Below are 25,489 nucleotides of genomic sequence, written 5' to 3' on the forward strand. Positions count from 1 at the left end.
ATATGTGCTCTTAACCATTGAACCATCTCTCCAGTATTCATAATGCATTTTTAAATGAGAAAAATACTTAAGTTAAATAAGTGACATGGGAATTGCTACAGCTTTTAAAAATGAATCAATCCTAACAAGCCTTTTTGGGTATGAATTGGGGTCCATTTTTATCTGTGAGAGGATACTCAGCAATGACTGGAGATCAGTAAATTATAACTGTGGTAGGTGTGAGTTGCTATTGTCATCTCTTGGGTAGAGGTATGGGATGCTCTGAATGTACAGGGTAGCTGCCCACAGTCCCAGATACCAATAAGGCCAATGCTGGGGGCCTGAGGCCTATTTCAGGACACCTTTCATGGTGAGATAAAAACAGCAGTTTTAAGTCTTAGTGCCGTGTCCTTGTTCCCATGGTGACATGGTTTCAATACATAAGTTTCCTTGTAATCATAGCAATAATAGTAAAGCTGTGATTTGCATGGCTTTCACACTGTCTTACACATATGCTATTAACCCTGCAGAACATGAAATAGAGTTAGGAAAATGTGAAGTAATGGAAAGACTTAAATTTATTTCTTCCACTTCTAGATCCTGTGCTTGGCCCAATATACAGGGGTAGTGTGTGTGTTGCAATGGTATGTTACTTGCTGAGAGAGTTTTGCCTGTCTCTAAATTATAGAAGAAATAGTGCATGGTTGAGAAAGTATTTCCTAAGTTCTCCAGAGCCCAGTCAAAATAAGGGCTTAGTCTTTTTTGAGACCCTCATGTTTTTGGGAGGAAGATAATTGTCAAGAGATTTGAGAGAGGGGGCTGAGAAAAAGGGAAGGTTATCCTTGGAGGGAATGAATTATGTGCCATTTGAAAAAGTTTCCCCTTCCTTCTCTTTGGGGGAGGACACATGTATGTTCAACTGGGTCCCCCCAAACTGGAGGAGACCCCTAGAGAATGGAATGTTAAATTTGTACCATACGCAAGAAACAGAGACAGCTCTCTCCCTGATGTTTAACCACTTAGCTGCCAGTTTTTTCTTGGGCCTTTTGGAGAGATACCCTGCCATTGTGACCAGATGACGATGGCTTAAAGATGAATCTCATTTCATGTCCTCACCACTAGATATGAAAGATGGATCTAGCTGATGTCTGTGGATTTCAATGCTAGTTTTGGGAAGGGTGAGGTCATGAGACTGACATCTGGGGCCTGGTAGATGGTGAGTTCGCAGTTGTTTATAGGTTGTATGGAAAATATTTTAAGCAAAATATTCTCCTACCTCCTACAAGTTTCAAAAACAATGTTCAAATCAAAGTCATTCAACATATATTATAATTTATAAGCACTGATCTCAGCAACTATAACGATTTTCAAAATAAAGGACTTATTTCTGTTTAAGGTTTCTGATTCATTATTTTTAAAAGACTTGATAAGATACTAACAATTTATTTTTCACTCTTTTTTCCTCCTTCAGTGCTGGGGTCCAAACTTGGGCCTCATGTATACTAAGGCAAGTGCTTACTTCTGAACTACATCTCCAGCCAAGTATCAATAAGTTCCACAAGAAGAATCTGTTATCTTTATTATCAAGTCTGCCCTCCGTGTCGCGAAGTGTGGCCTGGGGACTGTTAGAGCGCTCTTTTGTAACTGCTTGTTCTGGTCTTACTACCTGCAGCTGTCGGATGCTGATGCGTAGGTCTGACTCATTAAATCCATACGGGATGTTCCAACCTAGAGGACCGAATTTCTTTCTCTCTTGAACAAGAGCATGAAAAAAGCAAACTCCAAAAAGCAACTTCTCCCATGCCTTTAATGCAAAAAATGTACAAGAGAAAAATATGGTTAGATTTCCATCGGTAAAACTAGAAAAATAGATGATTTTTCATTACGAGATTCTACGTTCCCATGTCAGTACAAACTTCTAGTTTAAAAAGGCATGTATCTAAAGGTATACTTTCTATAAAAAGCATTCATCTTATGCTTAATTCAAATATCCAATAAGCAAGCCATAATAATGTTGAACGTTACTAAAATAAAAATTACTACTATTTTATAAAAATGTTGGTTAATGATACCTGCCATCCACAGCTGTCTCTAACCCCAGCACCCAGTATTATTTTGTGGATTTGTGGGCATGTACTTGAGACTGTAAGTGCAAAAGAATGACTAATGAGGAGAATATGAATGAATTCCAATATGCAATGCTCAGTTTTATTACTTTTCATTTGGAGAGCACTAGGGAAAGCATTTTTAGCTGATCTCTCCATGACACTGTCCAATGTCTAATATGGATGTCACTTGTACCTCCTGTATCAGTGCTCTGAAGGATGCTCACCCATCTCTTTAGGTCTTCCACAGTAGATTTCAAGTACACTGATGACATGTACTTCAAGTTAGAACACCTCAGATACAGCTCTAAGTCAATCGCTCCCCTCCTGTGATGCACTGGTATAACTGTTTCCTTCCCTCCTTCCCTTCCTTGGTGAAGGTCACCACTATTAACCATAAAATTATGATACATGGCATGGACACTAACTTTGGGTCTCACAGACAACAATAATGGAGTGCCAACATCGCTTGATCAATGTTATAATACAGAAAGTGCGAGGGGGTCTCTTCTCCAACACAGCACCATTTTTTATTTGCATAATCTGAGTCCCAAATTAGCTTTGCTTATGATTTCCTGTCTTTGGTCCTCTGTCTTCTAATTGTAGGGATCACACACTGTGCTGCCTTCTCCGTTCTGGTAAGCTCTCTTCTAAAACCATAAAGTGTCTTCTTAGACTTACAGAGTTACTGTGCAGAAGTAGGAGCATAGGAATCATCGTTAAGCAGAGACAGTAGTCTTTCAACTATTCAGTCCTTTCTCCTGCCTTCACTATTATTTTTTTTCATCTTAAATAGGCAAATATAAAATAGTTAATGTTGGAGCTAGGTATGATGGCACATACCTAGACTTGCAGCACTTAGGAGGCTGAGTCAGAAGGACTACTGTGAGTTTGAGGCTAGCCAAACCCTCACTCAAAAGGTTGTGGAGGGTCTGGGGAGATGGCTCTTGTAGGGAAAGCAGGTTCCAGTCCCAGTACTAATGTAAAAGCCAGATACGGTAGTGTGCCTGTAACCCAGAGTCGGGGCCAGAGACCTGAGGGTCCAAACAGTTCACCGGCAAGCCAGCCAGCCTAGCCAAAATGGCAGGCTTCAGATTCAGTGATCTCCTGCCTCAAAAAATAAGGTGGAGAGCAGCTGAGGAAGACAGCCAATATCATCAATAAAGTTGTAATTTCGTCTTTCCTATGTATATGCTCTTTTGGGGGGGTGAGATTCTTAGTTGGAAAGAATTCAGACAGGAAAAGTGCATGCTATCCTGGGATCCCCTAAAGTCTTCAATACCATGTGCAAAATTGTACATTTATTTACTTGAGGGGTATTATGCTTTACAGTTTTATCGACTTGTTCATTTATATTCATGCTATCACTCTATATAGTGTTGCATTTTATGAAGAAAATTTATTTCAAATTATATCATGTACTTTAATCATACTTACTTCCCTTGTCTCCCTACTATGTTTATATGTTGTGTGTGTGTATGTGTGTGTGTGTGTGTGTGTGTGATTAATTACAAGACCTACAAATAAGAGAAAATATGTGATATTCCTCTTTCTTTGTCTGGCCTTTTTTGCTTAATACGATGATCTCCCATTGCATCAATTTTCTAGCAAATGACATACTTTCATTCTTATTTTTGGTAGAATAAAGCTCCTCTATGTATATATGCCACATACTTTCTAGTCATTGAGCTATTGGCAGACACGCAAGTGAGTTCTACAGCCTGCCTGTTGTGAATAGTGCTTCAGCAGACGTACTGTGTGGATGCCCTGTGTGTATCGCCTTAGCATCATTTGGATATTGTGCTGGTTAGTCTTCTGTCAGCTTGACACAGCTAAAGTCATTAAAGAGGATGGAGCCGCAATTGAGAAAATGACCCCGGAAGAACAGGGTGGAGGCATGCCTGCCGGGAATTTTCTTAATCAGTGATTGATGGCACCATTCCTGGGCTGGTGGTCCTGGGTTCTATAAGAAAGCAGGCTGAGGCCAGATGGTGGTGGCGCATGCCTTAAATCCCAGTACTCGGGAGGCAGAGGCAGGCGGATGTGAGTTCGAGGCCAGCCTGGTCTACAGAGTAAGTTCCAGGAAAGGCGCAAAGTTACACAGAGAAACCCTGTCTCGAAAAACCAAAAAAAAAAAAAAAAAAAAAAAAAAAAAAAGGAAGAAAGCAGGCTGAACAAACCTCGGGAAGCAAGCCAGTAAGCAGCACCCTTCCATGGCCTCTACATCAGCCCCTGTCTCCAGGTTCCCGCCCTGTTTGAGTTCCTGTTCTGGCTTCCTTCCATGATGGACTACAGTGTGGAAGTGTAAGTCAAACAAACTCTTTCTTCCCCAGCTTGCTTTTGGTCACGTGTTTCATCACAGCCATAGTAACCTTAATGAAGACAGACTTTATCCAGAAGTGGCGCAGCTGGGTCACACGGCCACATTAGTTTGAGGAATCTTCATACTAACTCCGCAGTGGCTGAACCAATTTGCACTTCCACAAGCAGTGTGTAAAAGGGTTCCCTTTTATCCACATCCGCACCAGCAATTTTCTTGTCTTTTAGGTGATAATCGTTCTGGTTGGGATGAGATAAAATTTCTATGTGTTTTCATTTGCATTCCCCTGGTGGTTAAGATGTTGAGTGTTTTCCCATGTGTTTACTGGCCATGTGCACGTCACCTTCTGAGAACTGTTTGTGGGCTTCAGTCGCCCATGTGTTGGCTGGTTTGGGTTTACTGTGTAGTTTCATTGCATCTCTCCACCACCATGGTACTGTGGTCCACGAGGGCATCTCTCCACCATCACGGTACTGTGGTCCACGAGGGCATCTCTCCACCATCACGGTACTGTGGTCCACGAGGGCATCTCTCCACCGTCACGGTACTGTGGTCCACGAGGGCATCTCTCCACCGTCACGGTACTGTGGTCCACGAGGGCATCTCTCCACCGTCACGGTACTGTGGTCCACGAGGGCATCTCTCCACAGCCCCGGTACTGTGGTACCCGAGGGCATTTTAATGCGAGTCTATGTTGTACATCGAGCGTATTTCCTCCGCAGCTCTATGTTCTCCTCTTTCCCATCATCCTCCCGGCTTGCTCCCTTCATTTCCCTAAACAGCTTTGCTTCTGCTTTCATGTCACACACACATGCATGGTTCATTACACAACATGGAGGAAAACAGGAGAAAGTATTTTTTGACTTGGCCACTTAATATGTTTATATCCCCTGCATCCATTTTCCTGCAAATGATATAATTTCATTATTCTTTACGACTGAAAAAGTCCATTGTGTCTGTATACCACAGCTCTACAACTTGGCTGTTGTGAGTAGTGCTGCAATAAATACTGTGTGCAGGTGTCTCTGTGATGTGTTGTCTTGGAGCCCTCTGAATAAAGACCCGCATGCGTTGTACAGTAGATCTAATTTTAGTTTTTTAAAAAGATTTAAAATTTTTATTCTATGTATAATGTATGTGTCTGATTCCCTGTATGTACACTATGTGTGTGCAGTGCCCATAGAGACCAGAAGAGGGCGCTGGCTCCCCTGGAGTTGGTGTTACAGATGGTTGTGAGACACCCTATGTGGGTGACTGAGCTATCTCTCCAGCCTCTCATTTGTTTTTTTAACGTCTGCTATTCTAACTTGGGTCACAGAAACTCCTTTTTTAAAATATATATAATCTATTTTTATTTTATGTGCATTGGTGTTTTGCCTGCATGTATCTCTGTGTGAGGGTGTCAGATCCCCTAGAACAGGAGTTACAGACAGGTGTGAGCTTCCATGTGGGTGCTGGGAATTGAACTCAGGTCCTCTGGAAGAACAGCAGTGCTCTTAACTGCTGAGCCATCTCTCCAGCCCTGAGGACCCCTTAATGTAGTTTTAATTTGCATTTCTCTGATAGCTAGAGAGGTTGAGCATTTTTTCACTTGTTTATTGAACGTTCGGTATTTCATCCTTTGAGACTGTTCATTTCATTAGCCCATTTACTGACTGAGTTGATAGACTTTCTCCAGCTCTCCAGGCTGTCTCTTCCATTGATTAGCTGTTCCCTTTGCTACGCAGAAGGGTTTAGTTTCATGGCGTCTCATTTGTCAGTCTCTGCCATTATTCCTGAGTTACTGGAGTCCTGTTTGGAAAGTTCTCAGCTATGTCCACATCTTACAGTGTTGCCTCACTTTTTTCTTTAAAATTCTCAGAGTTTCAGGTCTTGATTCATTTAGAGTTGATTTTTGTGCAGGGTGAGAGGTGGGATCTAGTTTCATTCTGCATGTGGGCACTGCTTGTTTCAATCTGTAGCCCAGGCTAGCCTAGAACTGCTTATGTAATCCAGGCTGGCCCCATACTTGCAGCAATCCTCCTGCATCAGCCTCGCGAATGCTGATGTGACAAGCATGTCCCATGTTGTCTGACTGTGAAGTGGTTTTAGTTATACAATGGAAAAACTAGTATTTGAAATCATTATGACTAGAATGCAAGTTCTTCAAAGGCATGCTTCTCTGCATCTGTATTCTTTTTGCTTCATAGCTAGTACTTTGGGACATGCCCAACACACATATTTGCTGAAAGAATAGTTAAGTTGCATAATATAAAACACTCTTGGACTTTAGTTTATAGACTAAATTACATTCACTCAAAAATATTTCCGTGTCTACTACATCATAAGTAGAATATAAACCACTGAGAATAAAATGATGAATCATATAGAAACAATTTTTTATGTTAGAAAATATACCCAGTTTAGAAAACATATTAAATAAAAGCCTTGTATTAGCATGTTTCATTACTCTAAGAACACAACTGGGGAGTCTTGGAAGCTGAACATTACCAGTTCTTTGCCCGGGCATCCCTTGAAAAACTGAGAGTCAGAAATTGGATCAGAGAGATATGATTGAAGGAGATTTAGCCGAAGACCCGTGGGAGGTTCGTTAGTCATTTTTACTCCATTCTGTAGAATTGTTACTGGGAACTAAGACAAAACAAACAAAGTATTATGAAAGATGACAATCTCAAGCCCTAAAAATGCAGATATCAGTGGATTAACAAAGGAGTATAGGAGCAGAATATTCCAAAAAGGTTAAGAGTTTAAAACTTAATTAAGAAATACAGTATAATAGCTAAATAAATGTACTGGACTCTGTCAAAAGAAACATACTTTTGGAGATGGATAGCTTGTGAGCCAAAGCCTAAAAGTTGAATTGCAGACTTCAGGTGAAAAGTCTTCACATATCTTTTCCAGTGTGGGCATCCAGGAAACAGCAAGGTGACAGTTTTGTAGACAAACCCAAGTTCCTTCTTCTACTGCAGCTGTGATCATTTTGGCTGCAACCGGCCCTTGTCCTTGACCCAGGGAAATAGCTTGAAACTTATTTCCGGACATAGATTTATCATTTGCAAACTTCAGCAGGCCTACAAGGGACGGGAACAAATGACACCACTACCACTCTAGTCCAGCTTACAGTTCCTGTGTGCATGTGTGCTTTATCATGGAAAATCCTGTTGTCATTCCCTAACCACCAGATTTGTTAACAGACTTATAATCATAATATGCATAACAAATGCATGTTGAACAAAATGTTTTTAATTATAAGTTATAAGCTTACAATATATGCTGGACATGCAGTACATTTATATATATGCAGGCAAAACATACACAGAAAATAACTTGTGTGTGTGTGTGTGTGTGTGTGTGTGTGTGTGTGTGTGTGTGTGTGTGTTACAGTATATATACTTACTGGCCATGGGATCTGCTCCTGGAGACAGCACAAAAATTAAGGGAATGGTGCAATTTGAATCCAAGTAACTCTTTGTCAAATCAAATGGTGGAGGTTCTACAAATTTTTTCCCTAGCTTGTCAGTTACATAATTTGTTATAGCTGGGGTTATCTGGGGATAGAGAAGATACAGTCTTTTGAGAAAGTTTTACTGCATACCACAGATTTACTGAAAAACAAACAAAAAATAGAGTGTAATTTCCAAAAGGCATACAGTGCATAATAGAAAACCATTAATTTCCTTAATATGTAAAAAGTAATCTGTAAACTGAGGACAAGAAAAGTATTCCAAAGAAAAATGGACAAAGGAGATTATCTTTTTACAGAAAAAGAAATATAAGTAAGTCTTAAACATAACGAAACATGGGTCTGGACTGGAGAGATGGCTCAGCAGTTAAGAGTGTTTGATTCTCCTCCAGAGGACCTGAGTTCTGTTTACAACATCCACACCTGTCAGCTCACATCCATTTGTAACTCCAGTTCCTGAAGATCCTATATCCTCTTCTGGTCTCTATGAACACACACACACACACACACACACACACACACACACAATTTTAAAAGATCCTTAAAAATAAAATCCTTTCACTTAGTATGGCAGAAACTGTAAACTATCTGCGATTTTTGCCTCCTTTAGGTAATAGAACCCCATGTATTTCTCAGCATTTCTTGTAGACAATATCACATATGACTGTTTCAGGTAGAAAGACACAAGAACAAATTATTATTATTGTTTAATTTATTTTATTACATATATTTATTTGTTTTTGTTTATGTGCTATATAGGTCAGAGGATAACTGTGGGAACTGTTCTCTCCTTCCACTGTGTGGGTGCTAGAAGTCAAATTCAGAGCATCGGGCTTGGTAGCAAATGCCTTTATGCACTGAGCCATCTCAGCCCACAAGCAGAAATTATTTATATTATTTTCAGGTCACATTTTTTATAAGGAAGTTTCCTTCAATACCTTATTTCCTTCTTCAGCAGATGTAGTGTTCATGAGGAAGTGCCAGTCTTGCCGACTAAGGGACCTTTCTAGATGAGCAAAAGAACCTGAGTTTCCAGGTGATCTCCAAAGCTAAGCTAGCCCAGCAGGGTAACCCCAAGGCAGAGGGACAATCTGATACCTGCTGGGGTTCCATAGCAAAACTGTCTCAAAATAAGGATAAGTAGGATAAGGGCTGGAGAGATGGCTCAATGGTTAAGAGCATCTTTGTCTCGCAGAGGACCTAGGCTTGGTTCCCAGAACCTGCATGGTGGCTCACAACTGCTTGTAGCACCAGTTCCAAGGGATCCAATGCCCTCTTCTGACCTCCATGGGCACTAGGCATCACATGGTATACAGACATACATGCAGGCAAAACATTCACAGTCATAAAATAAATAAATATCGTAAGGAAGGAAGGAGGGGAGGAAGGAAGGAAGGAGAAGGGAAGGGAAGGGAAGGGAAGGAAAAGAAGGAAGGAAGGAAGGAAGGAAGGAAGGGGATGGGAGGGGAGGGGAGGAAGGAAGGAAGAAAGGGAAAGGGGAGGGGAGGAAGGAAGAAAGGGGAGGGGAGGAAGGAAGGAAGGAAGGAAGGAGAAGGGAACGGAAGGGAAGGGAAGGAAGGAAGGAAGGAAGGAAACAAGCAAATACATTAAGCCGTCTTGCCATTTGTCTTTGGGCTGTTGAAAGTAAAATTAACTTCTCAGCAGCTGTATTTTTTTGTGTCTTTATTATAGTGTGTTATTTTATACTCATATTTATTATAAGAAAAATATAAATTATAACCATACTTAGATATAATATTTTGCCTCTCATGCTACTATATAAACAAACAAAAGATGTCTTTTAAGGCCACAATACCCAAATATTTGGTCAAATAGTAGTCTACACTTTTTAGCTGAGACTAATATTTAGATCAGTAGACTAAGTAAAGCTGATTTTTCCCTCTGTAATACAATGTGGGTAGGTCTCATCCAGTCAGCGTAACAGGTTACAGGACAAAAAGGCAGGGGGCAGATGTCTTCTGGACTGCCTCTGGAGCTGAGCAGCACTGTCTGTGTTGCCTTGGGTCTCAGGTCCCCCAGGCTTCCTGGCCACTTGCCAGCTTCACCATCTCAGGACCCCCTTCCTCAAACTCAATCAGTCTGGACAGCCCCGAATGACACATGTTTTGATTCAAGTTAGTTCAACCCACCTTGTAGAAACGGACTGACCATATAGTACCTGCCTGTGCAGTGCTTCAAGTCTTGAACATACACAGCAAAACAAGATATGGGTTCCCACCATCAAGAGTTCCCTGCTCTAGCTAGAGAGACCCTACCAAATCAACAAGTATTGTGAGTTCTAGGGAGGTAAGTCCAATGGCGTGTAAGGTAAGTTCAGCCTTCAAAGCATGGATGGCAAAGCAGTAACCCCACAAGAGGTGGGACTAACTCCACGTGCCTCCCGAGAGCCAGTCTGTGACGCACAGACAGGTGTCCCCAGATGCAAAGCAAGAATCTTTTTAGGTCAGTTCACCAAGGCTTTTTGTTCTTCAAGAAGAAATTACCCTTGGCTTATGGTAGTTTTTAGCTTCGTAAACTTATTTAGCTTTTAAACTTTTAACACTTAGCTTATACAGACATTGCATAACATCCCAAAACATAACCCTTTCTGGCCTAATTCTATATGCTTTTTTTCTACATTTAAATTTTAAAATATTTATTTTTATTTAGGATTTTGGAAACAAGGTCTCACTCTGTAGCCTAGGCTAGCCTGGAACTCATGGTGGTCCTCCTGCCACATTTTCTATAAGCAATACCCAGAGAAATGGAGGGTTTCCCCCCTCCTTCTTCCCACTCTGGCTAAAACTGTGAGTAAGTTCATTTCCTCTAGCTTACTGCTGTCTCTAGGTTTTCAATACCAGTCAGAGCAAGCCTGAGATTCTGGTTACACAGTGTTTGCTGGTTAAGAGGCCCATCACCATGGTGTCATCACGTACCCCAAGGCAGTTGTGTTAAGACTGCAGCTTCATAAACTGCAGGTTATCTGGTTCTCAAATTTGTCTTTTACCTTATCGGGCCTCAAGCACCGAAGAACTATTATTTTCTGCAGTTCATTCAGCGTCTTATCCATTGGTTCTGGAAATTTCACATTGTGCGGCTCTTTGCTGTCATAGATTTCCTGCCACTCCTTTATGTGCTCACAAAAATGTTCCCTAGTGGAAAAAACAATTATTTTTTCATTGAGAAATATCTTAAGAGATGATTGAGCAAGGGAAGAAAGAAGACATCAAGGGGACCATGTTAAAATTACTAGAATACAGGAGTTGTTCATTTTGTTTGTTTTTGGTTTTCGAGGCAGGGTTTCTCTGTGTAGCCTTGGCTGTCCTGGAATTCACTCTCTAGTCCAGCCTGGCCTCAAACTTAGAGATCCACCTGCCTCTGCCTCCTGAGTGCTAGGATTCAGGAGTTGAGGGGAGGCGGAGAATGCATTCTATCTATCTAGGAACAGGTAAATAAACCCTTCTGGCCGAGTAGAAGGTGTGAGAGAAGAAGCCAGAGGCCTTGATTCAGACAATGCCGCTCGAGTCAGAGTTCTGACACGCTTGCAGGACTCTGGCCTCGGTGACGACAGACTCAGTTGACTCCATCCAGCTGCGAGTTCTTCTCTGACAAAAGTACCACGTTATTATTTCAATCCTGAAAAAAAATGCCACTTTTTATTGCTCCCTGGACATAAAAATTGTAACATCTTCACAAAGAAGAGCACCATGTAAAAAGAAATAGAGAGTGATATGCAGAAAAGTAAAATAACCAGAACTGTTTTTTTGTTTGTTTTATTTAAAATTTTTTAATTCATTTTACATACCAACCACAGATCCCCCTCTCATCCCTCCTCCCACTCTCCCCCCCCAACCCCCCCTTCATCCCCTCCTCCAAAAGTGTAAGGTCTCCTATAGGGAGACAGCAAAGCCTGATACATTCAGTTGAGGCAGGATCCAGCCCCTCCCCCTGCATCAGGGGTGAGCAAGGTGTCCGACCATAGGTAATGGGCTCCAAAAAAGCCAGCTCATGCACCAGGGATGGACCCTGATCCCACTGCCAGGGGCCCCTCAAACAGACCCAGCTACACCACTGTCTTCTGTATGCAGAGGGCCTAGTTCAGTCTCTTGCAGGCTCCACAGCTGTCAGTCTAAAGTTCGAGCATTCCTATTAGCTTGGCTCAGTTGTCTCTGTAGATTTCCACATCATCATCTTGATGTCCCTTGCTCATAGAATCCCTCTTCCCTCTCTTTGACTAGACTCCCAGAGCTCGGCCTGGTGGTTGGCTGTGGATCTCTGCATCTGCTTCCATCAGTTACTGTATGAAGACTCTATGATGACAGGATATTCACTGATCTGATTACGGGGGAAGGCCAGTTCAGGCACCCTCTCCACCGTTGCTAGCAGTCTAAGCTGGGGTCATCCTTGTGGATTCCTGGGAATTTCCCTAGCACTAGGTTTCTCCTTTACTCCATAATGTCTCTCTCTATCAAGATATCTCTTTCATTGCTCTGCACTCCATCCCTCCCCCAGCTCAACCATCCCATTCCCTCATGTTCTTATTCCCCATCCCCTCCTCATCCCCAGTTTACTCATCCGGATCTCCTCTGTTTCCCCTTCCCAAGGTGATCCGTACATCCCTTTTAGGGTCCTCTTTGTTACCTAGCTTCTCTGGGGCTGTGGGTTGTAGTCTGATTATCCTTTGCTTTACATCTAGTATCCACTTATGAATACATACCATGTTTGTCTTTCTGAGTCTAGGTTACCTCACTCAGGATGGTATTTTCTAGTTTCATCCATTTGCCTGCAAATTTCATGATGTCATTGTTTTTTTACAGCTGAGTAGTACTCCATTGTGTATATGCACCACATTTTCTTTATCCATTCTTCAGTTGAGGGGCATCTAGGTTGCTGCCAGGTTCTGGTTATTATGAATAATGCTTCTATGAACATGGTTGAGCAAGTGTCCTTGTGGTATGATTGAGCATCCCTTGGGTATATGCCAAAGAGTGGTATCCTTGGGTCTTGAGGTAGGTTGATTCCTAATTTTCTGAGAAGTTGCCATACTGATTTCTAGAGTGACTGTACAAGTTTGCACTCCCACCAACAGTGGAGGAGTGTTCCTCTTTCTCCACACCCTCTCCAACACAAGCTGTCATCAGTGTTTTTGATCTTAGCCATTCTGACAGGTGTAAGATGGTATCTTAGAGGTGTTTTGATTTGCATTTCCCTGATGACTAAGGATGTTGAGCAATTCCTTAAGTGTCTTTTGGCCATCTGGGATTCTTTTGTTGAGAATTCTGTTTAGATCTGTAACCCATTTTTTAATTGGATTGTGTGATATTTTGCTGTCTAGTTTCTTGAGTTCTTTACATATTTTGGAGATCAGCCCTCTGTCAGATGTGGTGTTGGTGAAGATCTATAGGTTATTGTTTTATCTTATTTACTGTGTCTTTTGCCTTACAGAAGCTTCTCAGTTTCAGGAGGTCCCATTTACTAATTGTTGCTCTCAGTGTCTGTGCTACTGGTGATATATTGAGGAAGTGGTCTCCTGTGCCAATGCAGAACTGGGTTTTTTCAATGTCATCAATGGCTGCCATTTAGCCCATAGCTTTGAATAAAAAAGGTCCGGAGTCTGAGCCCAGATGCCTCTGCTCTGGCAAGTGACCAGTTTAACCTCACACTGGCAGATCAAACTGACCCTGACTAGCTTTTCCACAAAGAAAAGACTCCAAGGATATCATCAGCAATGTGAGTGACCTGAAGATCTCCATGTTCACGACACACATACATCAACACCTCTACTTCATCAACTTGAGGTACATTCTGTGTGCTGGGTGTTATGGATTACTTGCACTTTCATGCTCTGTTGTACTGGCCTGGAATTCACATTTAGACTAGACTAGCCTTGAAGTCAATCTTGTTTCCTCAGTCTCTGGAGTGCTGGGATTACAAACATATTCCACCATGCCTGATTGCTTTATGTGGAGATGCTTCAGCAGCGCTATTTCAGTCAAACAGTTAATTGGGAGTTGGTTTTTTTTTTTTTAAAGATAATTCCCTTTCTTGTCAAATTCTTTTTCTGTATCTCTAAAAAGGGGGGGGGGAGGTTCCCCACCTCAGGACTAAAGATTGATAAAATGGAAACAATTAAATGAAAGCTCCCCCCTTTAATACAATCCTTAAGGGAAACGAATACTGAGGCCACTGGGACCATTTCTGTAGTTAGAAAGACTGCTGAGGTAGGAAGGTGCAGGGACACCATCTCAGTCTCTACAGAATGATTTAAGACTGCAGCGTGGAGGCATCACACACATCAGACTTCTCTTTCTGACACTGTCAATCACAGATTTCTGGATTCTACCTTTATTATCACTCCTGATCCCTCACAGAGATGATGGCTTTTTAAAATGAAGAACTTTTAGGCAGTCTCTACCATGCCTTTGCTGAGATGCCGAGGTGGTTGTTGGAGACTGGTTCCTGTCTCCAGCTTGGTTCTTGTCCCACATTTCCGCAAGAATGGAGCAGGCAGATAGCAAAGGGTATTAACAGTGAGGAACTCTACTGCAAACTCGGAGTTAAAATTCTTAACAGGATAAAGCAACTGAAAACAGGTTGCCATTTGGGATTTAAATGATTGGGTTTGAACTCCCGGGAGCAGTGAGCAAGTCTGAGAAGCAGCACAGCTCTAAAATCACGAGCAGATGCCAGAACAAGTCCGCAGGCTTCGGAGGGCTGCGACCTCTTAGGCTTCCAGAGCAGCAAAGGGTCTTAATATCTGGAGGCTGGAACATGCTTGTGGGATGGATTGCCATCCAAGTCTGAAGCGTGGATGGCACAGGAACAGGTCCTTTGCCTGTGGTAGCAGGTGAGTCCTGGAGGCCGGCTCACGTGATCTGTCGACCCAGTACAAAAGCCATAAGCATAGGCAGTCTTCCTTCTTCTCCATCTAGTTCTACATCACCCCCGCGCCCTGAAGCCCGAATTCACAGAGTACCAGCTGGGCCCTTGTTGACTGAATGGGCATGGAAGCCAAGTGAAGAAAACGGGTCCAATCAGGCCAGAGGCTAACCCTAGCCAGAGAGAAGCCCTGGAGCTCATCAAATGCCACTGTCAGGTCTTCCAGTGTCCAGACACTTGTTAGGAAGTTCCTCTCAGTTCTGGTTGCCATGGTGCTCCTCTCAGGTTGCCTGCTCTTTCCCACTTTCTTCACCTAGGGCAGGGGGCCTCACCCTTCCTAACGCTGCGACCCTTTAATTCAGTTGCTCATGTTGTGGTGATCCCCAACCACAAAATTATTTTCAATGCTCCTTCATGGCTACTGCTATGGATCATAATGTGAATAGCTGTGCTTTTCGATGGTCTTAGGCGATCCCCCTGAAAGGACACCCCCAAGGAATCTCGACCTGCAGGTTCAGAACCATGATCTAGGGGGCTTTCCCTCAGCTGAGGTCTTGTTTCTTTTTAGCTGTCGCAGCATCCAGTTAGCGGCCATCAGCAGTCCACCCCCTTTAGCTCCTTCGCCCACAGGGTCGAGCCTCCAGCTGTCGGAAAGCTCCATACTGGGGGTATGAGGGAGTGGCTGTGCAGGACACTTACCTGTACCATACCTTCCAGAGTGTAAGTATAACAGGTTGTGTTTCTGTTACGGTGAATTAAATGTTAGCTTCAAGGCTACATCGTTAAACAACACCGGCTTTGACTTTTTGTAATGCAGGTGCTGCAATCTGTGAAATGCTTATGAAAAAGATCCTTGGAAACGGATTTTGAAAATGTATTGACTCCCCACTTGGGCCCAAAAGGTGACTAACAATCAACGCCTGGCATCTTGCCCTTGTTTCATGCCTGTGTCTTACTCTGGGCCACCTATAATCACCTCTCAGGTCTTCATGTGAGGAACTGGAGGAGCATCTGTCTACCTGGCCTCAACCCCTTCAAGGCTGAAGGTGCAGAGGCAAGTTACAGTGTAAACCTGCAGTCACCATTGGTGCTAGGAAGAACAAAACCTCGGAGGATGGACGCCCCGCCTCTCCAGGTGAGGGCGACTGTCCACGAGGGGCCAGGTGGCTCTTGAAACAGGAGTGATCATCCAGCTGTCAAAACACTGGTAAAGATTTCTTTGGGCCACTTTGCAGGACTGGATCAAGAAGACACACCTGTACCAGTGATGAGAGCAGGAGACAGAAATCGGTCAGGTAGTTTTAGGGCAGGGACCTTGGTTCCCGTGCTTGGTCAGCAGCTGGAAAGATCTCTGGTTCTGTTCTGGCCAGAGGCTAGAAATGTCAGAAAAAGCAGGGTGGGCTTTGATTCCTACTTTGGTCTCTTATCTGTTTTTCTCCTAAATGAACACTCTTGCCTGGAAACTGTGTGCGGGACGTGACGGGAACTGAGAGGCATCTGGACGCCCTTGGATGAACTGACTGACTGACCAGCTCATCTCCCCAGGCCTCACCCCAGTCTCTGCTATAAGCCTGATAAAACCTTCCTAGGCCAGACACTCACTAGCAACCTGCTCCCTGGGATCTGTTCCTGCTGTCCAGGAGCCCTGCCTTCTTTATAGTAAGCTTTATATTAAGTTTTGTTCCAAAACTTCCAAAGCTCACCCTTCTGGGGTTCAGGAATTTCATTTTTCAAGTTGACAAGACAGGACCCTGGAGCCATGGACTCAGTGGAAGTTGTGTGTGTGTGTGTGCTTGTATACCCTGATTCCTGGGGGAAAGCCGAGCCGAGGCCAGGATCCTCTGCCACATTCCGAGACCCCTCTTTTTGACCCTAAGGCCCTCACTTCCTCAGTATCACTAGGACTAATTAATTACCCATACTCTTGCTCTAAGTCTGTCTCTGTCGACCTAACCGTCACATCAGCACCCTGAACACAGACTTGGGGGAGGGTCACTGGACCCCTCTGTCTCTCTTCCCACTGTGGCCAGTTACTTGTTTCTCTCGTTGGTGTACTGGGGTAGATGACAGAGCTGCAGGAGAGACCATGCTTTTGCCCTAAAACTTCCTTACATTTATGTGAAGTGTCACATTATGCGAAGAGCCTGTCTTTCTACTGGCCACGGAAAAAATGTAGATTACCAGTTTAGTATTACCTTTCAACCTAAGTCTTCAAATGGACACAATTACCTGAGTCCTTGGAAGACAGGGAGTTCACTTGCTCTGCAAATCTCCTCCCAGCTTTTGTCCTGTAGCCACTTCGGAGCAGGGTTTTTTTCAGCGCTCTTAAGACTTACTCCTCCAGTTAAAAGAAACATGAGTTCCTGGTATTCGATCTCTTTCTTGGCCCTGTGTTCCCAAACAATAGCCGTTGTAAACGGTTGCTGTTAAGGGGGATGCTATCAACTTCTGTATCATAGCCTCACACCAATGAAACAACAACTGTTGTGGACACCGCAATAGACCGTGCAGAATGCAGCCACCAAGAGACAGAGGAGGTGGCTGACATGCTGCCTCAGCTACCTGCCCCGTGACGCTTCCCAGATGCAGAGCAGAGGTGGTAAAAGCCGAAGCCGGCAGTATTGTTGGGACAGGAGCAGAGGTAAGGAGGGCTTGTCAGCAGCAGCAGGGAGACCCAGTCAGCACTGCTGAGCGTCGCTGTACGAGTGCTGCTCCTTAGGGACCTCTGCTCAGGTAAAGCTGACCCTTCACCTATGCTACAGAAAAGAATGTCGGGGTGAAGCATCGGTCACACATTTACAAGGCAGGGAGAAGGAAGGATGAAAAGGTGTAGAAAAGTAAGGGGACAGGGAGGAGTCTGGGAGTCTCACAAACAAGACTGCTTAGTCTTTGAGTATACTAGAAACATCGTAACCTCCTCTGTGACCCTTGTGACCTAGGATTTTACTGTATCAGCCGTAATCTCTTCTAAGGCACACTGGGAACGATGTTCTCATTTACTGAAAACAAAATCCTTTGAGATGTAACCTCAGAACTTAACAAAACCAGCCTATCTGCTACTGTAAAGATATGTAACCCAACTCTCTTGTGAAGTCCATACCCACACTTGTATGTGTCTTATTGCTTTCCTTAGCACCCAACTTTCTATTAACTCCTGTGTTAAAATCTGTGTTAAATCCATCTTTCAGTTAACTCCAACTCTGCTTCATTGTGGCTCATCCTGAAATTATTTTCTGTGGTCAAGCCAAGGATCAATGACCCACCTTTACCTCACAGAGCTCCTTTAAAACTCAGGAGGCTGGTGGCAGGATGGAGCAACGGCTCTGCCCCACCACTACTGACAGAAATAAGGGATTGCACACACTTTAATTTAGGTGGGGGGCGGAGAGTGATCGAGTGCATGTTTACTTAACAAAAATAACAGCACACACCCGGTACACGGCACATTTCTAAAGAGAGAGGTGCTTAGGTACCTACGGTGGATACAACATTTCTGTGTTTTGAAGTGACATTATTAAAAGGATATAATTCATGACAAGGATTAAAAATTAAGCAATATAAAATTGAAGTACAAAAATACAAGCTAATTTGTTTTTTTATTTTTTAAATCTTTTTCTGTGTGTGTTTGTGTGTGTGTGTGTGTGTGTGTGTGTGTGTGTGTGTGTGTGTGTATACTCACATGTGAACAGGCACATTTGCCGTAATACATGTCTAGCAGTCTAAGGATAACCTGGGGTGTTGGTCTTTGTTGTACAATTGTTTTGAGACAGGATTTGTTCGTTTGCTGTTTCATTTGCCAGGCTAACTGGCCTGCGAGCGTCTAGGGTGTCCTGTCTCTGCCTCCCGCCTCACTGGAGGAGCTTTGGGATTATAGATGCAGCTACCATGGCCAGTTCTCCGTGGTTACTCGGTCCAGTCTAGGTCCCCACACTTACACAGCAAGTGTCTTACTCACGGAAACATCTCCCTAGTCACGTTTATTTTTTTCTTATGTTGAATCAATTTCTTTTGTAAATGAAATTTTAAGGTGGTTTTATGAGCTCACCGTTTGTGCTCAAAGATAAGAAAGGAGTGCCAATAAATTCCAGTTAAATTCAAGGGCACACACATCCTGGTCTCAAGTAAACATAGTTTTTCTTTACATCCTTGTTTGAGATGGCTTTAGGAAAAATGAGCAATATAAGAAGGCAGACCTACTGGAATAATGTCTGACTTTAATGAGCGAATAGCTATATGGATAAAAGGTAAAACTTGACGTCTATTTTAGATTATGCTCACAGATCTGTTACCTCTGCCTTAGATCTAAATGTAAAGAAAATAATAATGAAGTTTAAAGATAATTATGAAAATCTTTATGGTAGTGCACTGAGGGCAAAGTGTTTTCACTAATCACAGACTGAACACCAGACAATTTTAAAATTAAGACTTTGTGTTAATTAAGAGAATGAAAAGGCATTCTAGATAGTGAGTGACAATCACACATTGTTAGTGGGTTTGGATCTAGATTATATGAAGAACTCATATAAATCAGTCAGAAAACAGCAAAAACCCAATAGAAAAAAAGGAAAGTGATACAGATTTCTAAAACTCCTATGTGGATGTGATGTGATGTGATGTGATGTGATGTGATGTGTGTGTGTGTGTGTGTGTGTGTGTGTGTGTGTGTGTGTGTGTGTTAAACCACAAAGGAACAATGCTTATCACATACTAAAATGTATTTTGAAAATGACAATAGATGACACATACCTGTAATCCAGCACTTGGGGGACTGAGGCAGGAAGATTGTGAGTTCAAGGCCATCATCCTGGCTACTGAGGACTGATGCAAAGAGAACAATACAGAATTCAGTGCAGACCTAGAACCACAGGAGCTTGACCGCTCACTGGATACAAACTGGGGTATCTGGCAATAATTTTCATGTTTCTTTCTAGATATCTTCTAAATGGAAGTGTGTGCACTAGAGCACCAAGACCTTCATACAGCAGCATCTGTAGTATTGTTATTTAGAAGATGTTAAGGGAAAAAGCAGACAGAATACCTACTTTTGGATACTGTTTATATAAAAGCAAAACTAAACTGCAGCATTGGAGAAGAGACTAGTAGTCACCTGTGGAAAGAGTGTGGGGTGAAGTACAGAACAGAATCAGGAATGATACGACCGCTCTATTTCCAATTTTATCTTTGTGAGTTGACTGAACTCTGTGTTATATTTTGTGAACATTTATGTAATATATAAATGTTAAAGATTAAAAATAAACACCAGTGCTGTGGGATGGTCTGTATGTCAAATGTGTTGCTGATTGGTCAATAAATAAATTACTGATTGGCCAGTGGCCAGGCAGGAAGTATAGGTGGGACTAACAGAGAGGAGAATTGAGAGAACAGGAAGCTGGGTGAGGGAGACACTGCCAGCCGCCACCATGACAAGCTGCATGTGAAGATGCCGGTAAGCCACGAGCCATGTGGCAAGGTATAGATTAATAGAAATGGATTAATTTAAGCTGTAAGAACAGTTAGCAAGAAGCCTGCCACGGCCATACAGTTTGTAAGCAATATAAGTCTCTGTGCTTACTTGGTTGGGTCTGAGTGGCTGTGGGACTGGTGGGTGAGAGAGATTTGCCCTGACCGTGGGCCAGGCAGGAAAACTCTACCTACACACAAGAGTATCAAGACTATTGTGGAAACTATTGTTATGAGTGAAATAATGAATTAAACCAAGCAAGGCATTATACTACTCTCTAAGAAGCCATTTTGTAGATTATATTCCAAGGCACGTTTTTGAAGTAATTATAATAGGAAAATGCAAGTCACTTACAGAAGAAGATTAGCACATAACAAAAAGGAGAACAGTAGCTTGTCCTTCTCAAACAGCGATCGACATATGTTGCAATATAAGTTGTATGTGAAGTGGTCATTTAAATATCGCAGGCGCTTTTCCAAAATTTTGGATTTGTTACTAAAATGTTTAAAAAAAAAGAGAAATATGTTATCAAACAAAAATAGGAAAAATAAGTGACCTGGGTTAACCTATAAAATGTTTTAAATTGCCGGGTGGTGGTGGCACACGCCTTTAATCCCAACACTCAGGAGGCAGAGGTAGGAGGATCTCTATGAGTTCGAGGCCAGCCTGGCCTATAAAGTGAGTTCCAGGAAAGGCACCAAACTACACAGAGAAACCCTGTCTTGACAAACCAAAACCAAGGAGAAAAAGAAAGAGAGAGAGAGAGAGAGAGAGAGAGAGAGAGAGAGAGAGAGAGAGAGAGAGAGAGAGAGAGGAAGGAAGGAAGGAAGGAAAGAAGGAAGGAAGGAAGGAAGAAATCTTGAGCATCATTGGAATACTTAAAAGACAGACAGAAGAGCAAGATGTGGTGCCACATGCTTTAATCTCAGCACTCAGGGAACCGAGATGGAATGACTGCCACAAGTTTGAGGCCAGCCTGGGCTAATAGCAAGTACTCGGTCACTCAGGGCTACATAGTGAGACCAACCCTACACATGTAAATCTTCGGTGCATGAAACAGCTTTTTAAAAGGAAGACTTTAGTTGTCTTTCTTTTGTTCTTTTCCTCTTATTTCACTTCCTCACATTTAATGTCCCACAACGAAAACACTACAGAAGTAACTGCAAACAGTAATTCTATTGTTTTTTTTTTAACGGGAAGGATGGTGAAAAATCTAATCTAGGGAGACTGGGCGAAACCGCAGCGCGTACCTGTCATGAATAGAGTTGATGTAAAGGTTCACAAACCAGATGAGAGAGTACTGGTACATGGGGTCGATGTTGGCCAGGTCTGCAATGCTGAAGAACAGCACCGATGAGTGTTTAGCGATGGGTCTGTACCCTTCTCGGGACTCTGCTATTTTGAGTTCTGTTTTTTCTGCAACCTGGTAGAAGGGAAAAATCAAGATGAATGAATAGGGGATGTCTTACTCATATACTTTCCATATAATGAATCTTATATGTATTTATAAAGCCCTTAACTCAATAACAAATTACATGAACTCAATTTAGGTACATTCTACATGAGAGGAGTTTCTAGCTAAAAGCTAGAAAGAAAAAGGAAAGATTACAGAGGGAGGAAGAGGAAGGTGAGAGTCAGGAAAGAGGAAAGGAAAACAGATGAACTTTACGCTGCAGATTAACAGTGCAATCGCCCACCGATCACTACTCTCTTATCTGAAGAATACGAGTCCTCAGTCTCTGTCTGAGTCTAGCACGTGTCTATCAGTTATTTACTATCTTTTGTTTTAATAGGTCAAGAGGAAGTGGGGATAGATAACAGTGTGCACATATCCATGTTAAAGACATTCCCATGTGTCCTATAGCTCAGTCCAAACCCCAACTATCTAATAGTTAATGGTTTTATATACACTGAGAATACATTTCTCAACTAGTTTCTCACACATTTAACCTCTTTGCAGTTAACTGTACCACAGATATTCAACCATGATAGAAGAAGAAGAAGAAGAAGAAGAAGAAGAAGAAGAAGAAGAAGAAGAAGAAGAAGAAGAAGAAGAAGAAGAAAAAGAAAATAAGAACAAAAAACAAAAACTTCCCTAAGGTAATAGCTCTTCACTTGACAGCCCAATCTGCTAGGCTGATACTCATTCTATGGGGAAATGTTTAGGATGCTGCCTCAACCCACTTTCCTTGTTTTGCTATGGTGTCCTATCCGCCCATTGCTGAATGGGTATCCTGTGCAGGCTTGATTACATAGAATAATCCCATTTGTAACTACACAGTCAGGTGTCCTGAGAGAGTTAGAACTGTAACCACTCAGAACTTCAGTCAGATGGTGCTTGACCTAAGTGCTAGCAGATAAAGGGAAATTTCTCTGTGTTGTTTTCTACATGGTAGACAAATGCATACAGAAACAAGGACAGAAGTTTTGCCAAGAGACTGATCTTTTGATAGTGTAGAGAAGGACCACACAGCCCCAGTAAGGAAGAGACAGCGTGGGAATACAGTGCTTCTGCTCATCCCTCAGCCCTTGATGGATCATGTCAGAGGAAAAGAAACATTCTAATGTAGACTTTTTTTTTAATTTTTAGCTAGTCTGAATGGAGTTCTATTCTTTCTGAAGTTTCCCCAAATTGATAAAATATAATCACAAATGGTCTGAAAGTCCTGAACCTCAGTCTTGACTAAAGACCAGCTAACAGCCATTGAGAATTGACAGTATGTTATGTAAAGAAGCATCCTACCACATGGCCCGCTTTCCTTCTCTCCTCCACCCCCACTCTTTCTTTATGGCAGCGCCACCCTTGGGCAGGTGGTCCTGCGTTGAACAGAAATCAAGCTGAGCAAGCCGTGGAGGATGAGCCACCATGTGCTGGGTTTCAGTCCTGCCTCCAGGTCCCTGATTTGGTTAACCCTGATTATGGACTGTAACCTGTGGACCAAATAAACATCTCCTTCCCGTGTCGGTTGTGGGCAGCGCTTCATCACAGCAACTGAACACAAACAAGGCCATCTCTCCTCTCTGAGAGTCAGTTTCAGAGGAATTGGGAAGACACCACAGAGATCTCGGCCATGGTCTCAGATGTGGGCTGCTGCGGAATACTTCTCTAAGACACTACCTTCTTTGGTTCTTCAAAAATGTAAGATAAGGGGCCAAACGCCTGACAGAAAGGAACTTTATCAATGCATTAATGTAAAACCAAACCCCTTGAGCACCTGTTCCAGAGTGGAGCTGCATTGGAAGGGGAACAGATGGAAGATGCTGAGTGATTAATGCAACCTCTATTAGCTAGAAGAATAAAGTGACAGAGGCTGGAGAGCTGGCCTAGTAGTTGAGAGTACTAGCTGCTCTTGTGAAGGACCTGAGGACACCTTCCAGGACCCAGATAGCAGCTCAAAACCATCTAACTCCTGTCCTAGGGGATCTGACACTCTCTTCTGGCCTCAGAAGACACCAGGCATGCATGTAGTGCACAGACATGATATATATATATATATATATATATATATATATATATATATGCACAAAACCAAATCTTTGAAAAATTTTAAAATCATTAAAAATATTTTTAAAAGAAAGAAAAAAAGAATAACAAATGTTTTAGAGGGGGCAAGTCCTGAATTGAGATGGTGAGATGGTTCAGTGGTAAGAGCACTTCCTGACAACCTGAGCTCCTCTCCAGACCCCATGTAAAAAGCCAGATGAGGTGGCTCCCGTCTGTCATCCCAGAACGTCTATGGCAAAATGGGAGGCAGAGACAAAAGACTCAGCCGAAAGTTTGAGATGCAGTGCAGTAGTAGAAGTAACAAGGGAGACTGGGCTTCAGTAACGCAGAAGGAGGGAACAATTCCAGAAAGCTGGCCTCGGACTCCCCATCTCATAAATAAACACATCTTTGGGGTAAAAAGATGTGCTATAATAATAGCACCTGCCTGTTTGATGAATTTGGAATACATTATTGGCTGTAGACCACCTGCCTTCTCTCTCCACCTGCCACTTATGTCTCCTTTCTTCTCTCTCTCTCTCTCTCTCTCTCTCTCTCTCTCTCTCTCTCTCTCTCTCTCTCTCTCTCTCCAATAAGCACATGAACCACTTATTGCTCAGCTATTCAGGACTTATCTCCCTACAGCTCAAACTCCAGCCACTAACTGGGATAAGACAACTTTCAAAGTTCAGTTTTTAGATGGAGAGTCAACTAAAACTAAACAAACCTAATCACTGCACATGTAGCTAATAACTTTATTTCTTCTGTGTGTAGGTAATGTATGGATTGAACTAAGTTTAGAGAAATTCAACAGTAAGATATTATCTATCCTCTGAGCTTAAAATTAGTTTCTAAGTTTTCATATTTGATCAATTTTTCTTTTCTTGAAAGCCTACTTAACAGCATTTCCTCAGAGACGAGAAACCAATTAGAACGTAAGCATCCGAACGTTTCCAGGAGTCTTTCTTCTCACCTGCTGTTTCTTCGTTATCTCATTAGACATCATCTTGGCAGAGTCTAAGACTTTTATTGCACTCTCATCTTCCAAAATGTTTCCTTCTGAAGATGATAATGTTTCTAAAATCCTTGTCTCTATGTCTTTTAGCTGCTTCTTATTAGCCGCAGACTGAAGAATAAGAGCATTCCGCTCCTCCTCTAATTCTGGTCTAAAAAAGACAGAAACCTTAGCTGTAAATTTGTAGCAATTAATCCAATTTATATCTAAATACCATATATAAAAGTTTGTGAATATTTGAATTATTTTATAGCTGTAACAAAAGCTAATCAATTTTATTATGGTAAGGGGAAATATTTGCATACTGTGATGGTTGGTTTTAATGGTTAATGTGACATAATCTAGAATTGCCCAGGAAGGAAGTCTTAGTGAGGGATCATCTACTTTAGGTTGGCCACCACTTCATGAGCTGGACCCTGAACTATGAAAAGGAGAGAGGGGGCGAGTGCAGGCATGCATGTATCTATTGCTCTCTTCTTCTAGCACATGTCATGTGACTGGGTCGTTCACTCTCCTGCTGCTGCGACTTCCTTGCTAAGAAGGACTATAAGCTGGAATTGTGGGCTAAAATAAACCCTGCTTCCCCGAGTTCCCTTTTGTCAATGTATCTGATCACAGCAATAGGAAATGAAAAGGCTCATACAAACATTGAGTTGAGAAGTTGACACAAAGAAAAACATCATTTGTCTACTTAAAATGTGACAGCAACTCTAAGAGTGTGTTAGATCAGTCCTTATGGCAGAGCTGCTTACATACAGGAAAATAAAAAAGACTCCAAGTAAG

General features: G+C 42.4%; 1 protein-coding gene across 1 annotated transcript in view; it reads right to left on the minus strand.

Annotated features, from left to right (window-relative positions):
• Window positions 1–25,489, minus strand: part of Dnah12 (dynein axonemal heavy chain 12) — a 178,081-nt gene that overhangs the window by 15,010 nt on the left and 137,582 nt on the right. The window contains exons 60-68 of the mRNA XM_052733823.1: window positions 24,665–24,857; window positions 21,458–21,630; window positions 20,562–20,702; window positions 16,976–17,134; window positions 10,875–11,019; window positions 7,802–7,952; window positions 7,222–7,475; window positions 6,895–7,035; window positions 1,646–1,783 (exon numbers count right to left, since the gene is read on the minus strand). Of these exons, the coding sequence (XP_052589783.1) occupies window positions 1,646–1,783; window positions 6,895–7,035; window positions 7,222–7,475; window positions 7,802–7,952; window positions 10,875–11,019; window positions 16,976–17,134; window positions 20,562–20,702; window positions 21,458–21,630; window positions 24,665–24,857 (1,495 nt within the window). The remainder of the gene's footprint in view (window positions 1–1,645; window positions 1,784–6,894; window positions 7,036–7,221; window positions 7,476–7,801; window positions 7,953–10,874; window positions 11,020–16,975; window positions 17,135–20,561; window positions 20,703–21,457; window positions 21,631–24,664; window positions 24,858–25,489) is intronic.

This window comes from Peromyscus californicus, unplaced genomic scaffold, assembly GCF_007827085.1.
Source record: "Peromyscus californicus insignis strain IS unplaced genomic scaffold, ASM782708v3 Scaffold_12__1_contigs__length_115047231, whole genome shotgun sequence".
NCBI classification, from domain to species: Eukaryota; Metazoa; Chordata; class Mammalia; order Rodentia; family Cricetidae; genus Peromyscus; species Peromyscus californicus.